Here is a 20,890-nt window from a genome sequence, read left to right as displayed (position 1 = left end):
AGTTGAGATGCCATCTACTGGGATCCTAAGAAATGGGAGAGTAGTGGTCCCCATTTCTATTTGGGTTTCATACCACTAGACTGTGACAACTAGGTGCCATTGTAGTGGATAGAGTGCCGGGTCTGGAGTCAAGAAATCTCATCATCCTGGGTTCAAATCCAGCCTCAGACACCAGCCGTGTGACCCTGGGTAAGTCACTTCACCCTGTCTGCTTCAGATCCCTCACCTGTAAAATGAATTGGAGGAGGAAATGGCAAACCACTCTAGTATCTTTGCCAAGAAAACCCCAGATGGGGTCAGAGACAGAGAGGACTGAAAAACAAATAACCATGATAACCACCACCATGGAAGATACCTTTTTAGTGCTAAATCGATCATTCTATATAGCTATGCCATATATAAGGCTGGGGATGGGAGAAATTAGTATCGGACAAGGTAATCCAGAAAGGCTTCCTGAAGGAAGGGGGATTTGTCCTTAAAGGTGTAATAGGGTTTGGAGAAGGGGACAAGGGGGAGGAAAAAGGAATTGGGAGCAATAGAAGATAAAAGCTAGAGTTGGTTGGGGCCAGACGTGGAAAGGTCTGGAAACCAGGCAGTGAAACCTGGATTTATTATCCCAGAGAGCCCTAGGATAGAATAGAGAGAGATGGTGTATTCCTTGCAATTGAACATCTGTCTCCTCCGCAGCTTGCTGGGGCGAAAGAGGGAGGATTAATTGTTCCCCCCCTTGCCAGGAATCAAATAGTGGATCTTCTGTCTCGAACCTTTGATCCGAGAGGCCAGAATATCTCCTTCTGGATACCAGACCGCTGAAGCCTCAGAAAAGAGTTTGCCCATGGTTATAGGGATGTGCTAGTATTCATGTATTCAGTTTAGAAATTATGTTAATGCTCCAATTTTATAGAGGCAGGGAGAGGGACTGGTTCTGTGGATTTTCCTGTAAGAGGAAACTCCCAGAGGGGGAAATTCCCTCCCTTAATACAAGCCAGCACCTGCTCGGTAAATACCAAGAGATCAAATGATTTGCCCAGAGTCACGTGGTCAGTGTCAGAAGCGGGCCTTGGAGCCCGGGTTTTCCTAGCTTTGAAATGGTTCCCTAGCCACTAACTCTGTGTATTAGTGTTCACTAAAAGGAGTCCAGATTCTATTTAAAATGGTTTCTCAAGTCATCAGGGAGAGGGGGAACTTGAATCAAGGTGAACACAGAGAATCACTATCTTACAAAGGGCACTTGGCTCTTCTCTGGATCAATTTACAGATCAATTTTAAAAAAATAAAATAGTCCTTCAAAATGGCAGCAGCATCTGCTCCTTGCTCTTTGCTCCCAGTGCTCCTCACTGTCTAGACTCTTACAACAGCCTCCTGAGACAGTCTCTGCCTCCCATAATCCACCCCTGCCTGCACCCAGTTGCCATGTTACTGCTCTGATGCATCTGTGAGTTCCTACTTCTAAATATTCCCTTCACTGAGTTAATTCATGCATGGATTCATCCCTCTATGACTTCTTCGTGAATCCTTCATAGCATGATCCTCTAATGGATCTCTAATGATCTCTAATGGCTAGGGTATTAGACCTGGAGGCAGAAAAGCCTAAAATTTTAATATTGCCTCAGATACTCTATTTATTAGTTACATGACTTTGAATAAGTCACTTCCCCCATTAGGCCTCAGTTTCCCCCTTTTACAAAAAGAGAGAATTGGTCTTGATGGCCTCGGAGGTCCCTCTCAGCTCCCAATCCAGGATCTTCTGAGCCCAAGAGATGGGATCCTTCTAGTTCTTTCAGTATACTGGAGTCCCAATGAACCCTTTGGTTGAACAACTGCCATCTCAGAGACTTGCCATGAGGCCAGCTCACATCCCTAGAGGTCACAGATGTCCTCACCAATCATATTTGACTTCTCACATGCAAGTCATCATGGGTAAATATGCTTCATCCTACTTACACTTACCATGTACCTTAATTGCTTTTTAATCTTCCTAAAACATTTGCCCTTACTCAAAAGCTTTCAATGGCTCCCTAGTACCTAAGAGCTCAATTTCTTTCTTTCTTCCTTCCTTCTTTCCTGAGGCAATTGAGATTAAGTGACTTGCCCAGGATCACACAGTCAGGAAGTCTAAGTGTCTGAGACCAGATTTGAAATCAGGTCCTCCTGACTTCAGGACTGGTCCTCTCTCCACTGCGCCACCTAGCTGCCCCCTTAAGTGCTCAATTTCAAACTTCCCCTGGCATTCAAAAATTTCCCAATCTGGTTGCAACTCACCTCTCCATGTTTACTTATGACCAGCTACCAATATGAAGTCTCTACCCTGGCCAGGCTGGGCTCCTCACCAGACCATGGCCATATTATGCTCACTTCCAACTCAAAACCTTTGCTCATGTTCCTTCCTTTACCATCTGTTTGTTCCCAAAGTCTTCTCTAGCTTTCTAAGCTAGCGCTCTGTTCTCTGCAACAACATAAACTTCTCTGCCCACCTCTGGTTCAATCTGTACCCCCATCTCGGCCCCAAATATACTGCCTGGTATTCTTAGTAATGGTTTCATATTCATAATGGTTTTTTTTTCCTCAATTAGAAAATGAATTCCCAGAGGCAGAGGCTGTGTATGTGTGTGTGTGTGTGTCTAATTTTTTTTTTTGCATATTTTGTACACATAGTAGGCACTCAATAAAACTTTGGTGAATGAATGGTGCAATTCACTGAATGGTTCAATCTACTAGGATTATAGGATCCTAGATTTAGACCTGAAAGGGTCCTGAGATATTATTCGGCTCAGTCCCCTCAACTTACAGATGAGGAAACTGAGGCAGACATCGGTTAAGTGACTTACCCAAGGTCACACAGCTGCTAAGTCTAAGGCAGGATTCAAACTTAGGAGTTCCTGACTCCAAGTCCAGTGCTTATCTGCCATGCCACGCTGCCAGCAACAATTAGCTGTTAATTTTTTTTTTTAAATGTTAGCTGTTAGCTAACATTTTATGACATATTATTATATTTAGTAATACCTAACATTTGTATAGCACTTTCAGGTTTATAAAGGACTTACACACAACACACATATATATATATACATATGTATATATATATATATATACACTATACATATATATGTGTGTATATATATGTATATATGTGTATATATATATATACAATACACACACATATATATACATATATGTATATATATACACTATACATATATATGTGTATATATATATGTATATATATGTGTATATATATATATATCTATATCTATATATATATATACAATACACACACACACACACACACACACACACACACACACACATATATATATATATATATACATGCCATTTGATTTTGATAACAACTCTGTGAGTTAGGTGCTATTATTATCTTCATTTTTCAATTGGAGAAACTGAGGCTGAGAAAGATTAAGTGACTTGCCCAGTTTTGTACAACTAATCAATATCAGAGGTCACATTTGAACTTGGGTCTTCCTGACTCAAAGCCTAGGTGTTCATTCAGCGGGTCACCTAGCTGCTTCTTGGAGTAATCACCAGAATGAGTAACCTGTATTTGTCTCCCTCTTTTTTGATCTCAACTCGTGCGTCTGATCTTGGGGGAAACTGATCACTATGTCTGGGTCAGTGTCTAGTCTATATTGGCCTGGAACAGAGTTGTATTAAGGAAACTCTTTGCGCCTCAGTTTCCCTCTCTGTCAAGTGAAAGGCTTGGACCAGACAATTTCACAAATCTCTTGCGAGTGTGGGGCTGCGGTTCTGAGGCGGGAGACGATGCCGGCTCTTTCTCAAAGGCACCCGCCGTGACATAGCGTGTCAGCCTTAGAGTTAGGAAGACTGGGTTAAAAACCTATCTTTCAAACTTGCTAAATGTGTCAGTCCTTGGGCAAATGATTTAAATCCTCTCAGTTTCAGTTTCCTCATGTCTAAAATTAGAGAGAGTGGGGGTCGATGGCCTTGAGGTCCCTTCCGGCTCTAGATGGAGGAGTCTACGTATGATTTAGACAGATCACTTCCTCTCCCTGAATCTCAGTCTCCCCCCACCCCCCATGGAAGAGAGCCGGAGTCGATGGTCTGTCAGGTCCCTCCCAGCTCTACGCCTCTTCTCCTAGTCTGTGCCACTCCAATCACACAGTCCTGTGTCCCACTGACTCTGGCGAATTTCGGCGGGCAGAGAGCGGTGGAAATTGTTTCCATAGCACCATACAAATGACTACCTGGTCGTTTTTCTCCCGATATTTTTCTTCTTGGCCTTCTTTCCAGGAAATGTGCTGGGGGAGCTGGCAATTGATTAAAAATAGGTGAGGAAGACATATACGCACGCATTAGGCAAAATCACGGTCCCTCGGCCCTGGGGGCTCATCATCAGCTATATTTAGTCCTTGTGGTCAGGTTTGAATTTTAGCTGGCCTGAAAAAACCTTGGTACTGGACAGCGGCTGTTCCACAGAGATGTTTTCCTTCTATTATGGGATTGTTGCTTCCTGACTCTCGGGCCTTGAACAGACTGCAAGTTCCCCACAGAACAGCTGGGGCCGATCTCTAAAGTGACCTTGTCCTTGGAAGAGGCCGCCGAAGCGGTCCAACGGGAAGGAAGTTCCCTACCTGCGTGTGAGTGAAGGGCTCACCATTCAGCACAATTTGCTAAGCTCATCATAAAAGTATTCTGAGGCTGACAGTGAGCAACCTTTCCAGGCTCCTTGCCTGATATGACATTCCAACCGAGTCTTATCAAAAGAAGGGTGGCAGAGGACCTGGGTGCAAATCCTAGCTGCAACATTCTCTACCTGTGTGTCTTTGGCTAGGTCTCCTCCCTCCACTTTAGTATAAAATGAAGGGATCAAGGTAGAGAGCATCTGATGCTTTTTCCTGTTCTAAATCAATCTAGACCCCAGATCTAGAACACAATTGTCCTCTTTTTCTCTTTTATACTTTTATAGATAATAATGCTGTGCTTTATGTGAAGCAAAACTGATTGTATGGAAATACTGATGGATTCAAAGGATGACAGAGTCCATTTTGGGACAGGGTAGCCTAGTGAACTGACTGCTGGACCCAGAGTCATGAAGACTTGCCATTTTAGTGCTGCCTCAGGCATTGTGTGACTGTGGGCAAGTCAATTAACCTGTCTCTGCCTCAGTTTCCTTATCAGTAAAATGGGGAGAATAATCTCCATAACAGTAACAGGGCTATTGTACATAAAACCCTTTGCAAGTAATAAAACACTCTCTCAGGAGCAGAGCTTTTTGAATCATGCCTAAGATTTCATTGGTCAAGGAACTCCCATTAAGGTAATTCCCTCCACCGATGGAGATGGGCATCCATTCTGTAACTTATAGTCTGAGAGAATTGGTGGGGCAGTGAGAGGTAATGATTTGCCCAGAGTCAACCAGCCAGTAGGTAGCCAATAGGTGTCAAGGGCAGGATTTAAATTTGGCCACAAAGCAATGGCTCATATAAATGAAGGTCCAGAGCCCAATTCAGATGAGGAGGGGCCAAAGTGCTGGTGGGTAAGGAAAAGCTACTGAGTCTTTCCTAGCCCAAATGGAATCTCTGTCGGGACAGGGTTGTGGGAAGACTGAACCCAGAGGCAGCCTAATTCCTGCCAAAAACCCTCAGTGGTAGAGGATCTTGGGATGGGTGAGGGAGTAGAGGTCACCTATGTGTCCTGGAGCTAGAAATAAGCACTGTGGGCTACCCACATGCTCTCAATTCAGACTGACATTAAGGATGTTGAGCGTCGGGGATTAAGAATGTAGCTGGGTACATCTGAGGATACCAAGGGTATCTTGACAGAGCTGCCAACAGAAATGACATCAAAAAGAACAAAATGGCACCAGCAAAGTGCCAGGGACCAAGCTACCTTACTTTGCAGTCATTTACTTGTGTATATATTGTAAGCCACTCGAAAAAATATAAGAACCGAGGAATGATTTTGTTTTTGTCTTTGCATCTATTCCCAACATCTGGCTTTAGTGCCTTGGATATGGTAGATATTTAATAAATGTTGACAAAGTTGAAAGCTTTGCGTTGGATTACCTACATGTAATAAAGCTTTAGAATATAAACTTATTTATAAAATCTTATAGGGAGGGATGAGAGAAGATTATGAGCAGTATCGCCTCATAAAACAGAAAAAAGAAGACCCAATTTAAAGAAATCTTGACCAAGAGACCCCAAATAAGGCAAAGTCAACCTGAGGGCCATTTAAGGATGATGCTGGATAAAGAATAATAAAGGGAAGAGATCTGTAAAACAGGTGGGATGATTACCTGTATTCAGCACTCAGCACAGTGCCTTGCACACAGCAGGAGTTTAATAAATGCTTTTGACAGACCATGTTTTATTCTAAATTATGACACTTATGGCGTATACCTGGAGATGTTTGAGTGTACCCAATATGCTTTATAGGGACTGCAAATGTTTTAGTAGGAGGAGAACGTGGGGCGATCAGCAGGAAGTCATTTTCACTTTATTTACAATGCCGTTTGCTTGAATGTCTTTTGTTTTCAAGTGACACGGGGAGAAATGAACTAGAAAATTGGTAAGATGCCACAAGACCAAGTGAATTAGTCACTAAGAAGATTGTGATACCGGGACCCTAGGAGCAAGAGACATGGGGCCCTTTGGCAAAGCTGGGCAGAATTAGTGAGAAACAAATATAAAAAATAGAAGAGCAGAAAGGCAGAAAAACCAGAGAGAATCAAAAGCAAAGAATGCTTCTATTTGGCCAAAAGAAAGTAAATGAGCCAGCTCTGGTGACTTCAGCGCAAAAGGTGAAGATAAGTGAAGATGGCAAAAAGATATTGGATAGACAGCCCCTAATAATTAAACTGAATAATAAAAAATGAAATTGGGTAGATTTTAATAGACAAGAAATGACTGATTATGATGGGGAAGTAATTCTTCAATCAGTCATCTGGAAAGAGATCAAAATCAATACATATGGAGAAGAAAGAGTAAAAAATGAGAAAAAAAAGATATGTATAGTTAAAACAACTCCAACCTGACCTCTTTAGACACGTGATTCATGCAAGAATGGGATACAGAGAGAAGAAAAGACATTAGCACCATTACTATTATTTCATACAAAAATTCAACTGGTGGAAATCAGTTGTCAGAACAGAGAGATACAAAACTGCTTAAAATGCATCCCAGTCAGATGTGGCAGCCAAGGGCAATGCTGGTTTAGAATATAAACTTATTTATAAAATCTTATGGGACACTCACATGAAAGAGTGTTCCAAATCACTACTGATCAGAGAAATGCAAATTAAGACCACTCTGAGATACCACTACACACCTGTCAGATTGGCTAAGATGACAGGAACAAATAATGACAAATGTTGGAGGGGATGTGGGGAAATTGGGACACTAATACATTGCTGGTGGAGTTGTGAAAGAATCCAGCCATTCTGGAGAGCAATCTGGAATTATGCCCAAAAAGTTATCAAACTGTGCATACCCTTTGACCCAGCAGCGCTACTACTGGGATTATATCCCAAAGAAATACTAAAGAGTGGAAAGAGACATATATGTGCCAAAATGTTTGTGGCAGCTCTTTTTGTTGTAGCTAGAAACTGGAAGATGAATGGATGTCCATCAGTTGGAGAATGGTTGGGTAAATTGTGGTATATGAAAGTTATGGAATATTATTGCTCAGTAAGAAATGACCAGCAGGAGGAATATAGAGAGGCCTGGAGAGACTTAAATCAACTGATGCTGAGTGAAATGAGCAGAACCAGAAGATCACTGTACACTTCAACAACAATACTGTATGAGGATGTATTCTGATGGAAGTGGAAATCTTCAACATAAAGAAGATCCAACTCACTTCCAGTTGATCAATGATGGACAGAGGTAGATACACCCAGAGAAGAAACACTGGGAGGGGAATGTAAATTGTTAGCACTAATATCTGTCTGCCCAGGTTGCATGTACCTTCGGATTCTAATGTTTATTGTGCAACAAGAAAATGATATTCACACACATGTATTGTACTTAGACTATATTGTAACACATGTAAAATGTATGGTATTGCCTGTCGTCGGGGGGAGGGAATAAGGGAGGGGGGGTAATTTGGAAAAATGAATACAAGGGATAATATTATAAAATATATATATATATATAATAAAAAAAAATTAAAAAAAAAAATCTTATGGGAAAGGATGGGAAAAGATTATGATCAGTATCCCCTCATAAAACAGAAAAAAAAGAACCAATTTAAAGAAATCTTAGCCAAGAGACCCCAAGAAGGCAAAACTAAGGGCCATTTAAGGATGCTGCTGGATGAGGAATAACAAAGGGAAGAGGTCTGCAAAATGGGTGTATTTTATCATATAAAGAGAGCTGTAAAACAGATATATTTGCTACACACTCTTTTCAGCATTAAAGAGTGGAGTCATCACACTTGTACTCTGATTTGATAGTCTTTTGGACTGGCCCACAGAGGAGAAAAGAATGATATCAAAGAGAACAAAAATGAAAAAAAACACCAGCCAGAACAAGTATATACCCAGAGGAGATCTGGATGAGATCAGGAGGGGTCTAATCATGGGAGTAGCAAGGGATCAATTCTGAAGGTTATCTGATGGAGAGGAAGATACTAAAAGCCTGGAAAAAAATCTCAGGGTTTATTATTACTATCCAAAACAAGGGTTACTGAGAGAACATAAATAATGACCAACCTACATGCCTAGTTTCCCATCTATATAAATATTTTATGAGAATCTTCTTTGCGCACATGGACGGCATTCTTGATGGGGGCATTAGATGGGAAAGGCAGGTTACTGCAAGTGATATTTCATAGTACACCACATCTCTACCATTATGCGATGGAAGCTGGAGAAAATAAGCTCCTGCTGTGCTTACTGCTTGGGGACTATAAAAAAAGCATTTGACTTGATGGTGAAAATGTGATCTTAAATACTGCCCTGCAACAAGGGGGCTTCGCCGCATCAAAATTAGATGAGATATAATGGGAAAGGTTTAATCATAGCTCCTTCGATCATTAATAAGAGGAGAGGCAGAAAACAGAGAGCTGTTTCTTCAGCCAAGGTGCATGGAAGGGATCTAGGCTAACATCCAAGATAGAGGGTGATTCTCTAGAGAGACTGTGAGTGAGGCTCTCCAGACACTTCTATTTGCATACGATATATTGACCGTCCCAAGCCCTGGATGAGATCAGAGTTTGGCCTGCTGTCGAGATACCCAGAAAAATCTCTGTGGACAAAGGTTGCCTATTTGTGTAAATTACGATATCCCGATTTAAGGATAACCCATTGAGTCTCATTCTGTGTGTATTTGTGTGTAAGTACACACACACACCTTATATATCTACACAAACCTCAGAGTAAATCTGTGAGAAGATTAAGATTGATCCTGTATCATTTTCTTTTTAATTTTTATTATAGCTTTTTATTTACCAGATATATGCATGGGTAATTTTTCAGCATTGACCATTGCCAAACTTTTTGTTCCAATTTTACCCCTCCTTCCCCTCACCCCTTCTCCCAGAGGGCAGGTTGACCAATATATGTTAAATATATTAAAGTATATGTTAAATACAATATTGTCTAATCTATATCATTTTCTTATTGAACCTATTTACAATTAATTTTGTCCTGTAACTGCTTTATATCAGAGTTCTTTGTCTCTGAACTTGAGTTCACATTTTTAAAATTTTTTGATCTGATTTTTCTTGTGCAGCAAGATAATTGCCTAAATATGTATATATATATACACACATATATATATATATGTATATATATATATATATGATTTAACATATTTTTATCATGTTTAACATATATTGGGGAGAGGATGGGGAGAAGGGAGGGAAAAATTGGAACACAAGGTTCTTCAAGGGTCAACGTTGAAAAATCATTCTGGCATGTGTTTTGAAAATAAAAAACTTCAATAAAAAAGTATATATAACACTGTTAAGAAATAAAAAATGAACTTGAGTTCAGGATTCAGCAGGCTGATAACAGGTTAAATTGTAAAACATCTCTCCTTGCCTTGAAGAATTTTGCTAACCTTGGGAAGTGTGGGTAAACAGAAAGGGAGTTTGGACATGATATATTTATACCACCTTCAAGGATATTTGTTTGCTATCCAAAACTCTGGGCTACTATCTTATACCTGGACTCAAACAAAGAGCACTTCTTAGTCTCATGAGAGAAGAATGGGGGGGGGTTGTTGTTAGCCCCCATTACCAAATTTCCAACCAATCATATTGTTCCCTGGGCCTCAGCTTAGTAACCAATCATGTTTCTCTTAATTCCATGATGTCATCTATCCTGTTCTGCTCTTTGTTCTGTACTCCCCTAAACCTGTCCTTTCGCTCAGGGTCTTGGCAACAACAGAGCCAAGTCATCAACCCATTTATTGATGAGTAGCATGTCCCAGTTAACAAATGCTATTTTGCTTGGAGATCTGCCTCAGTTTGCCCCATTTGTTGAAATTTAATTGTTAAAATATTTTTGTATGAGTGCAAATAACATTTTGTACATATGTTTGTGTATACCATTTCAAGGTTCTTGAAAAAATACACCTTGAGATAAACCTTAATAGGAAGAAGAGAACTAGGAGGATTGCCTTTGGGAGACAGCTTAATTTTAAGTGTTCCAAACTTCCCCCAGAAACCAAGGTCCATCGTTTTAATACTGATTTCATGGGATATGGAACTTTACTATCTTAGAAGAATTGAAAATGAGCATTTCCTCAGAGGCAATGAAATCCCAAGGCAGACAGTGAGTATTAGCTTATAAGAGACGCAAAAATATGAAGAAGTAGAAAAATCAAAGTTATTAAAAAATATTTGAGTGAAAAAGAAGATGCGCTGGTTACGCTAACGGCTGGATGCTGGTATATTCCATTCTTATCCAAAGAAAGCAAGGAAGGCCCCCAGGACACTGGGAGTATCCCATGTGGACTTATGGGAGGCCAGGGTCAAGAATCTCATAGTCTGGGCTGGTCCGATTCAAGTATTTGAGAAATCATAAAGCAGATTTACAGCAAATGTTCAGCTGACTATGTTGAAAAATGGCAGGGGACTGGCCCTGTATCCCAAAGAGATCATAAAAGAGGGGAAAAGTGCAAAAATATTTGTGGCAGCCCTTGTTGTAGTGGCAAAGAACAGGAATATGAAGGTTATGGAACATTATTGTTCTGTAAGAAATGACCAGCAGGAGGATTTCAGAGAGGCCTGGAGAGACTGACGGAACTGATGCTGAGGGAAGCGAGTTGAACCATTGTTGCAACAGCAAGATTATGTGCTGATCAAGTGTTTTGGATGTGGCTCTTTTCAACAATGAGGAGATTCAGGCCAGTTCCAATAGACTTGTGATGGGGAGAGCCATCTGCTCCCAAAGAGAGCACTGTGGGGACTGAATATGGATCACAACATAATATTTGTACCTTTTTGCTTTTTTCCCCTTCCTTTCTATTTTTCCACATTTTAATCTGGTTTTTCTTGTGCAGCATAATTATGGAAATATGTATAGGAGAATGGCACATATTTAACCTAGACTGGATTGATTGGCGTCTAAGGAGGGAGGTGTGGAGAGAGAGGGAAAAAAAAAGTTGGAACACAGGGTTTTACAAGGGTGAATGTTGAAAACCATCTTTGCACGCATTTGGAAAATAAAAAGCTATTATTAAAAAAAAAAAGAAAGGGCAAGGAGCAATAGTAACAGAAATAGAAACAGAAAAAGTAATCGTAAGAAAGATCAGGATTCTTTAAATCTCATCTTCAAACTAGTGAAATAGTGTTTCTAAGAAAGCAAGGAGCACTGACTATTAAACACTCTCCCCTCCTGCTCCTGTAGTGGGAGGGGGCTAACGAACAATAACACAGAGCAAACAAAATCCAAATTTTGGATAAGCAGATTTGGAAAGAAAGGGGCAAGAGCTAAGCCAAAGATCTAAGAGCTCCCTGAATAATTGCAAGAAGAATCCTGGAGATGAAACAATAACAAGATTCATAATAGAGGTTAAACCGTACCATTTCAAGGTCCACACATGGCTTCTGCTGGAACAATCTCCCTGTTGCTTTCCTCTGGGTTTCCCTTCCAGACGCATTTGAAGCATCGTATTTTATGGGAAGCCCTTTTAGATCCCCATCCCACCCTCCAAATGCTCCTTCCTCTCCTCCCAATCTATCTAGTATTTACTTTTGTTTTTATTAACTTGAGATTTATTCTAAACATACTTAGATGTGTTCTTGTGTCCCCCTATTAGAAAGTAAGCTCTGTGAGAGGAGAAAGCTTTTGCCTTTATGTTGCCAACAACATCCAGGACAGTGATGGTATGCAGCTTGTGCTTAATAAATGCCTGTTGATTGTGCCATGTCCCCCCTGGCTTTCCATATACAGTTGACACTACTTGGCTGACATATTCCACCTATCTGTAGCTCCACCTAGACTAAATCACTGGGGGTTTGGGCCCAGATTTGAGGCTCAATTTAAGCCTGATGTCAGGAAAAGCTTCCTCATAATCCAAGCTGTCCCAAGGTGGCCTGGGCTGCCCCAGTAGGTGGTGGGCTCTCCGTGGCAGAGGCTGCAGGACCGTTGATCAGGAATCTTTCGGTGGAGATTCCTATCATGGGTGGATCGGGATAGATTCCCCGTGTAGCCCCTTCCAATTCCCCAATGTAGTATTCTAAGCTTGGAACGTTAATGGCGAGTTTAATTGCGAGCTCTGTGACTGACTGAATCTGTGACCACATCCTTTAGTTCTTTGAAAGCTGCCCTCATCAGAGTGCCTAGCACAGGGCTGGCCGAATGGGGGCGGCCATTCCTCCCTTCCAGGGCCAACTCACTCCCACTCCCTTCCCAGCGTGCCCCAGGCCCGGTACTTACTTGCCGCAGTTGTAGAGATCACAGCAGAAGCAGGTGTTGCCCCGAATCCTGGATTTGCAATAGCCTTGGTTGCCGCGGAGGCAGTTCACCTGAAGGGGAAGACAGGTAGTTTAGGCAAGAAAGGGGGAGGAACGGAACCTGGAAGGAGTGTTAATGAAGATGGAGGCCATTAGTAAGGATTTCTTGCAAGCAACAATCCTGAGATGAAACGGATGAGGGTGTTAGATGTCTGGGCCTGGAGCTGGAAGAGGCTGCTTGCTGGATGGTTGAGGATGTCCATTCTCAAACTGGAGGGAGGATTTGAATTAGCAGGGGAAATGGGAAGTGCCAGTCCTTTTGCCATCCTCTCTGAGAAGCTGGAACAACATCCCGTGTACCTCTCCCTCCACCTACCCCGCATGCTTGGAGAGAAAGAGAGAGAGAAGCTCTGAGACAGCAACACTCACAAGGGAGAGCAGGGCAAGCGAGAGGAGGGAGGTCCAGGAAGCCAACCGACCCTACCATGCCATGCCGAGAGGACCTTTGGGCTACTTTAATTCTGCCAGCATGCGGATGCCGTCTTTCATGAACCAAGATGGCAGCACCGGCCCGCCATACCAAGGCAACGCCCTCGGAGTTGGGTTTCCAGGGCTAGGAGATGTCTTGGCCCCTGAGCCATGCACACTCTCACCTTGTCCCTCTCGTGGCCAGGATCACGTACCTGGGTTGTAACCGGCCGGGGCCAGGGGCGCAGCCTGGCTCCGGAGCAGAGTGAAGCTATGTGGGCCACGTGGGGACAGAAAGCTGGCCTTGGCTCCTCAGCCCAGACAGCTAGCTGCAGATTCTCCCCCAAAAGACCAGCGCTAGTCCTGTAGGAAGGAAGGGGTTGGGGAGAGATTTGGGAATGGGGAGGATAGTCTTACCTCCTCAGATTCCTTCTGGGATGTCTTGGAGTAGTAGTGACAACGGTTCGCATAGAGAGGTTTGAGATCCTGGGAAAAGCAGAATAAAGGCTAAGGTGTTGGATGTTGAGGGAGCAGACCGGGGAGTTTGGTTTAGCAATAACGGAGGCACACACACGTGCATGGCACTGAGTGGAACAGGAAGAGGAGGACCACATGAGGAGAAGCCTGTGCTTTTCAGGAAGCAGCAACCAAGTCAGTGATAAGGGTGAAATGTCCCTCACATTTGAGGGGACCCCAGAACCCCAAGTCAACTATTTCCTACCCGGGGCATCCCAAAGGCACACTGAAAAGGACGTGATAACTTGGATTTTGCCTTTTCTCTTGGCTGACTTTTAATAACAACTAGTACTTGTCTCGTTTATTTGATTTGTGAGCTTGGTACTATTATTAATCCTCATTTTACAAATGAGGAAACTGAGACTGAGAGAAATTAAATGACTTCCCCGGGGTCATATAGCTAATAAGTTTTGGGAAGGATTTGAACTCGGGTTTTCTTAACTCCAACATCATTCACTGTACCACCTAGTTGCCTAGATGAGTAGGGGGGACAGAGAAATGTGATGGAGAGAAGAAGTGGCCAATTGAGGCTGTTATAAAGAAGTCCAACTAAGGTTGTAGGGTGTCAATGGACAGAAGGCGAGTGGATTTGTCTTTACCGAGGGGAAGTTCAGGAGAAGGAAGGATACTCCCTCAACAAGCACCTGAACAAGTTCTGTGATATGGGGTCCACTGGCTTAAGCAAAGCCCAGAAACCAGAGATCTGGATGTTTTCAACAATCCAGCTTTTGAAATCAATCCCGAGAGTGATTTCCGATGACAAAGCCACTGATGTAGTCATGGCAGAAGTCACTTACTGGCTCTTTAGGACAAATCAGGCTCATCCTGATACCTTCTCCTGTGCCGGCTTCTCCTTTCACAGGAGCGTTCTTGACATAAGTGACTCCATCTTGAATTTGTAATGAGCATTCCCAGCCCCTCAGCACGTGATCAGTTTGGCAGTATATATCTGTTGCTGGTACTGGTCAGGATGACTGAGTCTGGTTGACTACCAGTTATTTACCATAAACATTGGAGAGTCTTCTCAGAGGTGTCAAGCATTAAGTGCTTGACCTGAAAGCCCCATGGAAACGTTGACCACTCTTCTTCACGAAGTTCGGTTTTGAAGTCAATGGGAACAAGGTGTACAGCAAGCGTACCTAGCAGGGCTGGCCTTCCTTAGGGGACCGAAGGCCCCTCAATCTAGAGCAGGGAGGTAGACTATCTAGTCTTGAAAAAGGTCCCTCAGTGAGTGGGGTAATAATGGGAACCATTCAGAGGCAATTTTGACTACTATTTGATCATGGGCCATGGGGCCACAGATTCGAGAAGGGAGAAAGAACTCCATAGAATTTCGATTAGCCTCTGAGCTAAGGTTGAGAGAGAGGAACACAAAGTCAGAGCAGGGGTACCAGCCTGGCAAGAAATTCAAAATGTTGATGTGGGTAAATAGGCTTAAAAGCAGGGAAATAATAGGGAGAATGGTAGGAATTTAAGGTTAGTTAGGGGAAAGTCAGAATTTCTAATCGGGGAAGTGGAACTCTTGTGGGTAAGGGCTAGAAATAGTGTGTGTCTCAATGTGTGGATGAAGCTGAGTGAAAAAGTGGCTCATGGGACTTAAGGGAAGAGAAGGGATTCTGAGTGGCTACAGAAATCTTAAAATCCCCTAGTATAAGGGCAGGAGCTGGGGAGAAGAGGAAGATGATGAGCAAGGTGCTGAGCTCTTTGAGAAAGGAGGAAGAATGACCACCATAGTCACCATAATTTTGAATAAAAAGAATTTTGACTTGAGGGAACTTCAAAGGATGAAAGTTTGCTGAGTGAAGGAACTAAAGGGGGTAAGTTTGGAAGGAACAGAGCAGGAGTCTTCAAATTTTCCTTCCGGGCCCAAGGTGAAAGGGGGTGTGTGCTGGAGCAAGCTCAAACTGGCTCTCAAAAGGTGACTGCCCAATTTTCACTGTGGCCATTTCTACCTCAGAAATTGGCAAGTGCTACAAATCAGAGCCTGATTTTTTCTTTGGGCGACTTTAATAAGAAAATGATGGCAAAAATGCTAATAATGCAAATTAAACTTAAAAGTATACCACACACAATTTTTTGGGGGGAGAGCCAATTGTTAAACATTTCCCAGCAAACCCCAATGTGTGAAAGAAGGGATAGCCACCACTGGAGAAGAAAGTCAGGGGCTCGGTGTCATCAGAGCAAAACCAGGTCTTGGTAAGGGCTAAGAGATGGAAACAAGGGTGAGAGGAAGAGGTTCAAGGTGAAGGGCAGTTTACTCACTCATAAAGGGCAAAGGACAAGAGTGGGCAGGGTAGGATTAAGAGCCAGATGGAATCAAATTAAGGGGGATGGGAATAGGAGAATATGGGGAGGGGGCAGAGGGGGGCAGAGTTGTTCTCAATGGCTAGTGATGAATTGGGATAGGGAAATAGAGGAAAGCACAATGGGTAGCGCATGGAAAGAGAAGCTAGTTCACAGTCCAGGGGAGGCTATAGAAAGAGCTGAGGCTCAAGCTAGTTTTGGAAAACCACAAAAACAGCCTTTTAGGGCTCGTAAACATGACTATTGAGTTTAGTTTGGGGTTTAGTTTGCTTGGGGCTTTGGTCTCTGGGGTAATCTAGAAAGGTTTTAGGGGCTTTAACGGGTAATTGCTCTACTGATGGGGAAGGACACCTGGCCTAAATATTATCCTGAACCTCCCCAGAGGAAAAAAAGGGCATCCAGCTGTGACTTCTGCTCCTCGCCCCATTGCCTGGGCCCCAATCGGACAGGGACTTAAGAAGAGAAATGGCTCCAACAGCCCAGATGCTAAGTAAGCTCACTTATCTCGGCCCTCTTACCAAGGCCAGCCCCTGTCTTTACTTAACGCTTAGGTGCTCTGCTTTCCTAAGAGCGTGCTGACAGTTTTCAGCTCCCTGTGAGGACTTGGGCCCTATCTCCCTTTTCTGGCGAGTTCCCTAAGCTCCTCAGCCTAGCACAGTTCATACAGCAAGCGTTCAGTACGTATCTGCAGGATTCCCTTTCATATACTCACGATGTGCCGGGCTGCAAACACCCCGTCCACAATAGCACAGCAGAAAGCAGCAATCACGCCGAAACTGATGAAGACAATGGAGGCCACCAACTGCAGTGGGGAAAGAGGAGGGAAGAGGAGAAGGACAGACAAAACAGTTAGGGTTACTTGTTAACCAATCACTGGAGCTTCTGGAGAACGGGAATTCCCTTTGAACTGTAAAGCTTAATTCCAGTCTTATGAAGAAATGATTTAAAAAATGTTGCAAAGGCTAGGACAGGAAGTAGGGTGAAGAGAGGGCTTATTTCTGTCTTTGACCTCCTTGGGGCATGTACTTTAAGAACTGGGACCTCGAGGTTACAGGGTATGCACAATTTGATGATTTGGCATTTGGTCAAATGTCAAATTGTTTTCCAGAATGATTGGCTAGATTTACAGGTCCACCAATAATGCATAAGTATGTCTTTCTTTTTGTTCTCTCTCCAATATTTATCATTTTTGGCTATGCCAATCTGACAGGAGCAAGATGAAACTTGTGATTCCTTTAACTCATCATGACCTTCTATCACTCCATCTTTCCTTTTGTCTTACAAACCCTAATCCTGTTCTTCATCTTCTCTGTGACCTCTAATCCCTATACTACCTTTTCCCAAGATGCTCTCCTCCCTGCATGAGTTATATACTCCCCTGCCTTCCCTATCTCCATCATTTGATGAATCAGTTCAATTCCACTATTCTCTATACTCACTCTCTTTCCCCCCTTCCTATATATAATCATGCTTCACCAAGCCCCAGGTAGCTAGTCGGCATTGTGGTGGATAGAGAGCCAGGGCTGAAATCAGGAAGACCTGAATTCAAACTCAGCCTCAGATACTTATTAGCTAGCTGTGTGACCCTGGTCAAGTCACTTAATTTGGTTTGCCTCAATTTCCTCACCTATCATTGTTGCTGGGAAACCACTCCAGTATCTTTGCCAAGAAAACTCTAAAAGGGGTCATGGAGAGCTGGACGCATCTAAACAACAGCAGTGTCAGATTACTGCTGTCATCATTTTCCTACAGTCCTGTTCACATGGAACTAGAGGCATCTAGAGATGGTCCCCAAACCCTGGTGATTAGGTCTACTATAGATTTAAGTAACCTACGTGTTTTGTTTTGTTTTTTCTTTTTTTCTGAGGCTGGGGTTAAGTGACTTGCTCAGGGTCACACAGCTAGGAAGTGTTAAGTGTCTGAAACCAGATTTGAATTCAGGTCCTCCTGACTTCAGGGCTGGTGCTCGATCCACTGCGCCACCTAGCTGCCCTACCTAAGTCTTAACTGGGCTTCCACTGTAAGGCAATTCTTCTATACTCTGAATCAATTTGCTCTCTCTCACCACAGTGGCTATTTCAAACTTTTTCAGCCCTCTTCAAGCTTTCCATAGAAGACCTTTCCTCATATTTTACTGAGCCATTCAAGGAGAGCTCTCTCTTCTTACCTCCTTACCTCCTATCAGTCAGAACTCTTCCCCTTTCATCTCCCCCTTTCTATCTCTCATGAAGAGGCAGGCCCTCTCCTTGCCACAGCAATCTCCTTTGCATGCATCCCTGATCCTATCTCACTTTCTGGTAAACTACTCCCTCTCCCATCCCTACTATCTCTCCAATCTCTCCCTCCCTATCAGCTCCTTTCTTTCTGCCTACAAAAATGCCCCTATCTCTTCTGGCCCTTACAAAACGCCCACTCCGGCTCTCTTGCTTGCTAGCTCTCCTTCTGTATCTTCCCTCCCCTTAACTCAACTTGAGCAAGCCATCTACACTCAGTGCTTTGACTTCTTTCACTCTCTCCTACTATGTCAAGAGGAAGAAAGATCTTCCTCAGGTTCTGAGTTGAGATCTGCCTCCCTGTGAGAAAGACCACTTTCTTCCTCCATTATTCTTGGTTCTACCCTCTAGGGCCATACCTAACAAATACATCAAATGCCCTCTTTCCCCCAAACATCCCCAGGCTTCTTTTCCCTGGTCCCTTCAACTGATTCTGACATGCCCATTTGGAGTCCCTCTCCTCATCCCAGTCACTCCATTCTGGTTGAGCTCTAGTTTTTACTATCCTTCAGAAAATGTGGCCCCCAATCACCAAGAAAACAAACTAAAAGAAGCATCCCCAAGGATAAAAGGCTGAGGGCATTCTGGGGGAAAGGAAATAGAAAGCTAATAATTTGCTTAGTGATACTCAAATATGGCAGTTTTGGGGGTCCATCTCCATTTAATTGAGGTAACTCCTCTTCAGGAGAAATACAGTGTGATGCAGTAGAAAGTGAGGCAGCTAGGTGGTGCATCAGTGGATAAAGCCTTGGGCCTGGAGTTAGTTCAAACCCAGCTTCAGATACAATATCTGTGGGACCCTGGGTGAGTCACTTCAACCTGTCATCTTTAATTCACTGAAGGAGGAAATGGCCAATCACTCTAGCACCTTTGCCCAGAAAAGCACATGGACTGTATCAATGCGATATTGCCTATGGGGGGGTCTCAAAGAGTTGGACTCAGCTGAATGACTAAACAACAAGAGAAAGTTCTGAACTTGGAACCTGGAGACCTAGGTTGGAATCCTGCCTCTGATGCTTATTAGCTGTATGACCCTGGGCAAATCATTCTTCCTTTCTGACCCTTGGTTTCCCCATGTATAAAACGGTGACAATGACGATACTACCTATCTCACAGAGTGGTGAAAAAAGCACTTTGTAAGCCCTTAAGCTCTCGAGAATGAGTATTATATGGCCCACTCAATGGTGTATCTCCATTAAAGTTTTCATAAAATGTATTTCTGTTTCAAGGAGGCCCGGATTTATTTCTAAGCTGAATATGAATTATCTTTGTATCAAGCCTATATCATAATCGTACATCAATGGAAGATATAAAAGCCCTCGCTGGCTCTTAATGCCACTGCTAACAAACTTACCATTTGCCTTTTATTTTCAATTAAGTTTGAGCCGATGATTCCGAGAAATGATCCAAAACCAAGCTGGAAAAACAAAAACAGATGACATCGCTTTAGAAAAAACACTCAGTGAATGTCACAGTTAATTACCTAAGTTGCCACTAGCTTCCAGGGGGTAAATGCCCACCGGTGACCAGCAAGAAAGCAAATTGTATCTGAGTTCTGGAACTTAATGGTTTCTATATCGAACCAATGATAGCTTTGGTCTCCATTAGGGGTCATTGATATATCAAAATAGAAATGGTTAAGTAAATAAATTATGCTTGTGTTTACTCTTTTGTCATTAAGGCCAACTGCTGGGTAGGGATTTTTTGTTTTCTTTAAGTACCCTTTTGATGTACTGAGCATTAAAGGGAAAGAGGTAAATAAACTGGTACAAATGCAGTCCAAACCATCCCCTAATTTGCCTGTCCGGCTAAGGTAGTTAATGGAAGAATATTTCCCCTAACGTTTGACAAACATGTCTTGGGGGTACGAGCCCCACCCCCGGACTGAAGGGAAATGACTTCATGTAACATACACGTATTCGCTCTGCATAAACTTCTCCCAGTTCTCGTTCCTTTTAATTCTTGGTTCGTGGAGATGGCGTGTTTGTGCAGCACCCAGCAGAGGGACTAACACATAGTGTTTAATAAATACCTGCTAATGGACTTGCTGACTGAAGGGCTGTCATCGGTGAAAGCCTGAATGTCTAATCTTTCAAGGAGAGTTGTATATGAGACAGCCTGGAGCAACAATGGACAGAATCAAAGCAATACCTGCCTCCAAAAGTCTCCCAACAATAAACAGATGTAGAGAAATGTTGAGTGGGGAAACATCGGCGCAAGAGAGGGGTATTTGGTGACAAACACAAGAGAAATTCTTTGGAACCGAGAAGAAGCCTTGGGGGAGAATCAGAGACTTGAAAAGTTCTAAAGGATCTCAGAGGTTTGCTCTGAGCCTGATCAGCAATATCTTCCATTATGGACCACGTAAGTAGTTCAGCTCTCGGGAGTCAAGAAGAACATGTCTAAGGCTGCTTCCATTTAAGTATCTGAAGAGACTCTTTGCTGAG

At 42.9% G+C, this 20,890-nt stretch overlaps 1 protein-coding gene across 2 annotated transcripts in view; it reads right to left on the bottom strand.

The window, feature by feature from the left end:
- The window catches only part of TMEM255A (transmembrane protein 255A), a 95,128-nt gene that overhangs the window by 28,880 nt on the left and 45,358 nt on the right, over positions 1-20,890 (bottom strand). Inside the window, exons 3-7 of one of the 2 annotated variants that reach the window (XM_074278082.1) lie at positions 19,798-19,860; positions 16,883-16,972; positions 13,768-13,836; positions 12,866-12,954; positions 4,221-4,283 (exon numbers count right to left, since the gene is read on the bottom strand). In XM_074278082.1, coding sequence (XP_074134183.1) covers positions 4,221-4,283; positions 12,866-12,954; positions 13,768-13,836; positions 16,883-16,972; positions 19,798-19,860 — 374 coding nt within the window. The remainder of the gene's footprint in view (positions 1-4,220; positions 4,284-12,865; positions 12,955-13,767; positions 13,837-16,882; positions 16,973-19,797; positions 19,861-20,890) is intronic. The other variant, XM_074278083.1, reaches the window with a different exon arrangement.

This window comes from Sminthopsis crassicaudata, chromosome X (genome assembly GCF_048593235.1).
Source record: "Sminthopsis crassicaudata isolate SCR6 chromosome X, ASM4859323v1, whole genome shotgun sequence".
Classification (NCBI taxonomy): Eukaryota; Metazoa; Chordata; class Mammalia; order Dasyuromorphia; family Dasyuridae; genus Sminthopsis; species Sminthopsis crassicaudata.
The sequence above is the reverse complement of the archived record's forward strand: the minus strand, read 5'-3'. Positions and strand labels throughout refer to the sequence as shown.